Here is an 8747-nt window from a genome sequence, read left to right as displayed (position 1 = left end):
GAACTCGTGTGAACCCGAGATACTTTGTGCACTGAGTTGTCTTTAAACGATTAAGGAATAAATTATTTAAAATTAAAGTATGCAAGAAGTTCTTTAAATTTTTGCCTTTATTACTTGTAAAATCACTTACTTGTTAGCATTAATATTGTCTTGTATATATTAAGGTTAGAAAATAAGGTGGATTGTAGTATTTGTCGTAAAGTCGAAGGAGAGCAAATTTGCAACAATGATGAAGTTGTTTTTATGTGATTTAGAGATCACCAGATCAAAATCAGCTAATACTAAAACACTCAATAACTATATTTCCATCTCAAATAAATTGAGATCGACTAATATTTAAACACTTGGAATTGTTTTTCAGTACCATTTTTGGGAGTTTATAGTCATTTTTGTGTCTTTTTTTTTTTTTTTGACGGGGTCAAGGGTTGGGTGGGATGTCATTATATTATTATCTTAGTACTATCTCTGAAAATGCTCAAAAGAGGGAGAAGATCTAAGGAAATCTAGTCACTTGATGTGAGTTTGGCTTCAGCACCAAAATTATTTTAAAGAAAGAAAAACTCCCAATAAATATTTATTCATATTGGTGTTTACACCCAACAATCATTTTAATCTTACTATTCCTTCGTTCTAATTTATATGGCACAGTTCGAATTTCGGACATATAATCTGTAAGTTTTTCGAGGAATAATTTATATATTTAAAAATTACATAAATAAAGGCATACGAGTAAATCACAATCATAAATTTTCTTGTTTGACTCTCGAAAAGTACAAATATCACACAAATTGAGATAAAGGAAGTATAACTTACGGTTGAGAAACAGTTTATGGCCCATATGATCATTTTCAGGAAAGAGCGATAAAATGTCAAATAGTAGATCAGTAAATTTTTGGAGGATTATATTTTCGTTTCAAATTGTAACTAGTCATATAAGATTATCACACTTTATATTTGTCCGACGCCACAAGAAAGCCAATACTCTTCCGGCAATGTATGTGGCACATTTTCCTAAAAAAGGTCATATTTCTATATCTAAAAAGTTAATTTTAAATTTCTTATATTATCATAACAAAATTGCTTATAGCCATATAAATGTCTAGAACTCATTCTAAATCAAAAGTTTCAAGATTTTTTTTTTAAAATAAAAATAAAATTGAATCAATCAATACATATATCACATAAATTGAAACGATTGCAAGGAAAGAGACAAAGGGTTAGGAGAATAATAATACTCCATATAATAAGGACATGACAAAATGACAAAAATATAACAGTTGGAGAGGAGAAAAGGAAAGGGGCTGTACTTGGACTGTTGTGTGTATATATGTGCTGATGTCATAATTGTTTTAATGCATATTAAGGACTAAAAATCAGATCAGCCAATTTTGAAAGGTTATATATTAAATAATAGAAAAAAGGGAGAAAATTATGAATTAATTGAGATATATTATTTGATCAATGTAAAAAATTAGTGAAATTTCACCATCTGAAGGTCATTAAAAAATGTATGAAATATGCTAACTTGATATTACTCCTAATGTTTACCTTCTAAAGTTGTTGAAATTACTTTACAGTTGCGAGATGGGAATACTCTCATTAGAGTAATATGCTGATTTATCACTACTACACAACATTCACTAACTTCAAATCTTGCATTTACCTTTTATTTTTCCTTACACGCACATCATGGAACTGAATAATTTTAAGATAGATTTTTGCGTTAGCTTGCTCATACCTCGATAATTTCATCAAGTAATTGCTGCTATCATTTACGTGTAGGTATCAAATAATTCTACCAACTAAGACTCAAACAAATAAAAACAAATCATCAAATACTTTTGCTTCTATTGTGATTTGAGCTATAAACTTCAAGATTTGCATCTGTATCTATTCAGGGGAGTCAATTATCACCCAATCGATAAAAAATCGCATATAGATAGGTCAATTATTTTCATTGTAGATATACTATATGTTGAAATTTATTGAATTTTTTCGTATGTTTACTTTTTAAATCTCGTTAATAAAAAAAAATTGACTTTGCCACTATGATTTTCTTAATTTATTTTTAGTTTTTTGCCTTCCCATTTTCAAGTTTTGGATTCTTATTTCACTACCCACAGAACTAGCAAAACCATATGGCAAACCCCAATTTCCCTCAATGTGTCGATGGTCCTACTTCATCATCATCATCTGATCTCTTCTATTTTGGACCTTGTGAGTGTGTATATACGATAATCAATCAACTTACATCATATATAGATACACGTTTCATAATTACTTGGATATATATGAGCTCCACTTGTCTACTCGATAGTACATGAAAAGATATCTCGACCCTACCCCTCCTCATATGACATCTGTTTTTCAAGAAAACGGTAATTAGTATCTACATTGGAACCTGATTAATATATATTCATACCCCTCATATGACAGGTGTTGTTCTTTATGAATTCTAATTCGATGTTGAATATTCGCTTTAAAATCTTATTAATTTAATCGTAACGGGAAGTCTCATTTTGGGGGTAAATTCTTTTTTTTACCAAAATGATTTCATTCTTATGGATCGAATCCGAAACCTCAGATTAAGGATGGGGAATACTTCCAATAGTATCACAACATTTGATGAATATGACATGCGTAGTTGATGTATATGAGCTTGGTGAAGTGACTTCCTTCTTGTTCTTCCTATTTTTCGTTCGAACTTAAGCTTGAATATTTGATCAAGCTGAGTCGAATTTAATTAAGCTCATTATAACGTATTTTTAGTATCAAGTCAAGTTGAAACTAAATGAAGCCTTATTGATTTTTTTGACAATATTGAATAGAGCCGAGCTCGTTTGAACTTTACTGTGATTAAATAAAGTTCGAGCTAAACCCAAGTCAAGCTCAAATAAAACTCTTTTCTCTACTTGTTTCAATTGAGTTGAGCCCTAATCGTCTTGACTCTTTGCTTAGAGCCTAAGACCTATCTTTAATCGCGATATTAAATATTACAGTTGCGATTGTCAATTTTGGAAATGACTCATGATTTCGTAAACGAGTTGGGGAACGAAGTATATCTTGAAAGCGACAATTATAAACTATTATGACACAACGAGTAAGAATATTTTTAGCCGAATAACTAAAAATGTTAAAGATCCCTAAAGTAAGGTCTACATTCGCTTTTTCCACGAAAAAAAGGAGCTGGATTAGCTGTGCCAACTTTTCTACATAAAACTTCAAAAAAAAAAAAAAAAAAAAAAAAAAGAGGGTGTTCTTGAAGGGGGGAAAAAAAGAAGAAAGAAAAATACAGCACAAAAAAAAGGGTATACCACCAGCTAGCCACTGCAATTAAAAAATTAATATTAGTACAAACTAAAGTAGTATTTCTTTTCCCTTTTATTTGTATACTTAATATATGTATTATAGTTTTTGTTTTTGCAAAACAAGCCTTTTTATCACAGATCATATGTATTATAGTTCGAATTTCAAGAATTAAATTTGTTAATTTGACCGTAAATTTAGACATAAAATTTTAAAATATTTGACATAAAATTACATATTTATAAACTGTAAGGTGCTATAAGTTAACTAATAACAGTTCAAAATATTTAAAAGATATATAAAAACTTTAATCGAATAAAAATTTGTTTGACCCTTAAATTAAATTAGAATAACAATAAGGGCAACATACCCAGAGTAATCCCACCAATGGGATTTGGGGAGAGTGGTGTGTATACAACCTTATCCCCACAAGTAATAATAACAATATTGATAAAGAAACCAGACAACGTACGACTACCTACTTAATCTTCTACCCTAATTTTCGACCTCTATATCTTTATATCTAGGGTCATGTCCTTAGCTAACTGAAATTATGACATGTCCTGTCTAATCAACTCTCCCAAGTTCTTCTTCCAACTACCTCTAGTTCTAAACTCATGCGATAGCCTACCTCTCACACATTCTTTATGGCGCATCCTCTTCACATGCCCGAACATCAGAAAATAAGTTGAAAGATCAATTACTTTCCAACCAAACACACCCTTAAGTTTTTTTTTTTTTTTTTTAGTTCTCTATAAAATATTTATGAATAAATAAATAAAAAGTGGGTCCCATTGAACAGTTTATTTCGGCCGCTGCTTTTGTCGTCTCTCTCATTTTTTTCCATCCACCATTCTTGTCCCTTTGTGGTTGAACCCCTCTCTCTTTCTCTTGCCTTTAAATTTTGTAGTGAATTCCCTTCGATTTGTTAGTGTTACCTTTTTTTTTTAGTCCATTTTAAAATAAATTTTTATTTCTTTATTTGAGTAACATTTAATTTCAATTTTTACATGGTATATTTAAGGTCATAAGATTAAAGTAAAGTTTTAGTACATTATGCATATCATTAGTTTAAATTTACAAGATTTGAAATTTTCTTTACTTACTTAAATTTTGGTGTCAAATTAAAATCAAACAAATAAATTGAGACGAGGAAGTCTTTCTGAAAAGAGGGATAGAAAATGCCCCTAGACTGTCTTAAAAAATCTATATACCTTCATCCACATATTTTGCTAAAAGTACTCATTTGCTTACCTTTTTGACTTATATTTACCCTTAAGACTAACAACTTTTTTTTTTCTTTTATTTTGGGTTGGGAAAGTGGATTACAAGGTTTTTAATCGAATCCTCACCGTCAAAACGAAATCAGGTAATCAACTAACTGAGCTGCTGGATTCCCCACGAACCTCATATTTATTTAATTTTTATTTTTTTTCTCTCCCTCTTTTTTATTTTTTCTCTCTCTTCTTGTTGTTCCTTTTGTCTTTTTTTTACAAAATATAAATTTATGGATCAAGTTTTATACTTAAATTTTTCAAAACTATAATTTAAAATCATGAGATGAAATGCATGTCTAAACGCTGATTTCACCGTAATTTCAAATCGCATGTCCAAACGCCTACTTATTTAACTTTTAATTATTTTTTATTTTTTATTTTATTTTTTTCTCTCTCTTCTTGTTGTTCCTTTTGTCTTTTTCTCCTCTTTCTATTCCCTCTTTCCCCATCCATCTCTATCTCTCTCCCCCTTTGTCTTTAAATTTTACCATTTTTGTATATTTTTTCTCTCCCTCTTTCTTCTCCTTGTCTTAGCCCCCTTTTGTCTCACTACTGCTCTTTTTTTTTTTTCCTCTCATTCTTGTTTCACAAAACTTGTCTTTTCTTCTTTTCTGATTCAAACACATAAACTAGGAATCACCAAAATCACTATATATATATATTACATATTACATATTACCCTTTATCCAATAAACAGTAAAAGTGGGAATTATGAAAGATAAAAGACTGATCTTTTTCAAGATTTGTACAAAGATTTGATATATTTCTTCTTCTTTTTTTTGAGTAACAAGAATCATCATGGCTGGAAGTAATGAAATTAATGCTAATGAATCTAAGGTACCCCTTTTTATCAATTTGTAAACTTTGTTAGTATAATTTGTTAGATTTTGCTAATCAAGGGATCATTTTGCTTGTTAATCTATGGTTTTGTAATTTATTGTATAGGGATCAATTTGTATACTGTCTTAATCTTTATTGAACTTTTAGTAGTATTATTTTGTTAGTTTTTTTTTTTCTATTTGTATTCTCCTTAATCTGTTGTTAACTTTGTTAGTGTTAATTTGTTGGTTAGTTTCATGGTTTTGTAATTTATTGTAGAGGTTTGACTTTATGTGTCTTATGAAAGATGAATCTTTTACCATTAATTTTTGGATTTGACCTCTGTTTATGCATATGTTTAGCTATAATCTAAGAAAAAAAATGAGTTTTTTAAGAATCCATTTTGTTAGTATTTGCTAATCAAGGGATCATTTTGCTTGTTAATCCATGGTTTATAATAAAAAAATGTTTTTTTTTTTTAAGAATCCAAAATCTAATTAAGGGCAAAGATTGTATCTTTTTAGTTTTACCATTATATAGGGGTTTGACTTTTTAGGTGTCTAAGAAAAAATCAGTTTCTTGAGAATTCAATGATACTAGTATGATTTAGAGAGTTTTGACTTTCTTTGTGATTTTTTTTTTTTTTTTTTGAGAACCCAAAATTTGACATGGGATAAAGGCTGAATCTTTACCATTAATTTTAGGATTTGATAGTTGTTTATGCATATGATATATTTCTGTATAAACTGATTTTTGGTGAACCCAAAAGCTGATTCAGGTAAAAGGATGAATCATTTACCATTGACTTAGGACATGAGCTATGCTTATGTGTATGCTTTGCAACTGATTTTTCTCAAAGTTCCATAATCTATTATAGGTGTTGTGTGTGTAACAAATTTAGATTTTTTTTTTAAAACTATTTCCATCAAATCTAACAGATATAGTTAATTAAATATTTGACAGAGACTAAACCACCAAACGGTGCATACTTAAGGGATTATTTTGAACCTACCCTCAAACATAAGGGACCATTTTTGTCATTCTCAAGAGTTTGGACAAAGGATGAATCTTTACGAGTACTAATTTTATGATATGAGCTATGTGAATTGTGTATGTTTGGTCAGACATGTGTTTCTTTGCTATGTTTATACTGACTTAACCTCCTTTGTGAAATCATCTTTTGCTTTCTATTGCTGTTTTGGGTTGTTCCTTGGCGGGCTATAACTATTTCTGGATTATCATAAGATTCATTTTGTCTACTATAAAAAAAAAAAAAAAGGAATTAGCTACGAGCTTCGTCACTAATCTGTCGATAATTGTAGCTAACAGAATTTTCTGATAATCCGTCGCTAATGCGTAGCTAAATAGGATTAGCGACTGATGTTGCTAATTAGCTACAGAATTTGTCCATCGCTAATTCTTGTTTTTTTAAGTAGTGTATACAGTTCATTCTATTAGTAGATCATCTGTAATAACTATGCTTATATCTCTTTTTGCAGAGGGTGGTTCCGCTTAATACATGGATCCTTATATCCAATTTCAAGCTTTCATACAACATGCTTCGTCGGCCTGATGGCACGTTTGATCGTGATTTAGCTGAGTTCCTAGACCGGAAGGTCCCTACAAACTCGATTCCTGTCGATGGGGTATATTCTTTTGATGTGGTATTTGATCGGGTGACGAGCCTTCTTAATCGAGTCTATCGATCTGCTCCTGAGAACGAGGCTGATTGGGGGAAAATAGAGCTCGAGAAGCCTTTGAGCACCACCGAAATTGTTCCTGTTATAATTTATTTCCACGGCGGAAGTTTTACTCATTCCTCGGCCAATAGTGCTATTTACGATACTTTTTGCCGTCGCCTTGTTAAGATTTGTAAGGCTGTTGTTGTTTCTGTGAACTATCGGCGATCGCCAGAACATCGGTATCCGTGTGCATACGATGACGGATGGGCTGCTCTAAAATGGGTAAAATCAAGGTCATGGCTTCAAAGTGGGAAGGACTCGAAAGTTCACGTCTACTTGGCTGGTGACAGTTCAGGTGGTAATATTGCTCACCACGTTGCGGTAAAGGCTGCTGAAGCAGATGTCGAAGTATTAGGTAATGTTACGGTCAAACCTCTCAATAATTGTGTCGTTTGTCCAGATATTTTTTGGCTGCTATAGCGTGTATGTTTTATAGAGAACATATAATATAACATAATATGAAAGTAGGCTCTGAAGAAAATTTGGTTGTTATAGTGAAATATTGTTAAAGAGGATTGTTGTTATAGAGAGGTCTGACTGAATTAAGAGACTTCACATAGGTAACATGATGTAGAAATTTAATCTTGTTCACTGTAGGTAATATCCATCTTCATCCGATGTTCGGTGGGCAAAAGAGGACGGAATCTGAGAAGAGATTGGATGGGAAATACTTTGTAACGGTTCAAGACAGGGATTGGTATTGGAGGGCGTATTTACCGGAAGGGGAAGATAGAGATCATCCGGCGTGTAATATATTTGGCCCTAGGAGTAGAAGCCTCGAAGGGGTAAAGTTTCCGAAGAGCTTAGTCGTTGTGGCTGGTTTGGATCTTAGTCAAGATTGGCAATTGGCATATGTCGATGGTTTGAAGAAATCGGGGCAAGAGGTAAAGCTTTTGTATTTAAAGCAAGCAACAATCGGTTTCTACTTCTTGCCTAACAACGATCATTTTCCGTGTCTCATGGAGGAGATAACGAGCTTCATCCATTCTAACTGTTCATAGATTTTAGTTAACTTCAGTTATACATAACAGAAGCTTTGACATGTCACTCGGGTTTTTCTTTTCGTTCTCTGTAGTGAATAGAATGGTGTGTAGTTATATGATGTAGAATTACTTCACTCTTACTCGTCAACTTTTTCCTTGTGGTAATACGAGTGATCTTCTTCTCGATATAAAGCCGATTTAACGTGTTTTCTGAGGAAGTTAGCTCTCTTGGTGCCTGAAATTGTAACTTCTGGAATTGCAATTTTTGGAACATGATGTTGTAAACTTACTTTGTATGTTGTGTTTGAGAAATATATATGTAAAGATTTTGTTTGATCATTTTCTTCCAAGTACTGAACTCTGTTCTCTTTGCATTTTGCTATTATTTTTTTCCTCTAGTTATGAGCCATCATTTGATCTTCTTCCTTCTCTCACTATTAATATTATTGGTTGGAGTTCATCAGCTTCAAAGGATGTTAAGGTCAAATCTCTCTACAATGACATCGTTTGTTCGGCTGCTTTCAATCTCTCTACAATGACATCTTTTGTTCGGTTGCTTTCTGGCTGCTATAGCAAGATGTCATATAGAGAATATAATGTCATAATATGAAGGTGAAATG

The 8747-nt window shown here is 31.7% G+C and overlaps 1 protein-coding gene across 1 annotated transcript; it reads left to right on the top strand.

The window, feature by feature from the left end:
* Positions 1 to 5108: 5108 nt before the first annotated feature.
* LOC132605608 (gibberellin receptor GID1B-like) lies at positions 5109 to 8466 on the top strand. The gene is made up of 3 exons (XM_060318755.1): positions 5109 to 5420; positions 6902 to 7499; positions 7742 to 8466. Exons 1-3 carry the CDS (start codon positions 5382 to 5384, stop codon positions 8143 to 8145), a joined length of 1041 nt encoding a protein of 346 aa, XP_060174738.1. The 5' UTR covers positions 5109 to 5381; the 3' UTR covers positions 8146 to 8466.
* The last annotated feature ends 281 nt before the right edge of the window (positions 8467 to 8747 follow it).

The sequence above is a fragment of the Lycium barbarum genome, chromosome 8, assembly GCF_019175385.1.
Source record: "Lycium barbarum isolate Lr01 chromosome 8, ASM1917538v2, whole genome shotgun sequence".
NCBI lineage: Eukaryota > Viridiplantae > Streptophyta > Magnoliopsida > Solanales > Solanaceae > Lycium > Lycium barbarum.
The sequence above is the reverse complement of the archived record's forward strand: the minus strand, read 5'-3'. Positions and strand labels throughout refer to the sequence as shown.

What these genes read in the sequence shown, in the direction of transcription:
- LOC132605608 (XM_060318755.1), top strand. Translation starts at nt 5,382, where the DNA reads ATGGCTGGAAGTAATGAAATTAATGCTAATGAATCTAAG. An exon ending in TTAATGCTAATGAATCTAAG is followed by an intron (nt 5,421 to 6,901) that starts GTACCCCTTTTT and finishes CTCTTTTTGCAG; the next exon opens with AGGGTGGTTCCGCTTAATAC. An exon ending in AGCAGATGTCGAAGTATTAG is followed by an intron (nt 7,500 to 7,741) that starts GTAATGTTACGG and finishes TGTTCACTGTAG; the next exon opens with GTAATATCCATCTTCATCCG.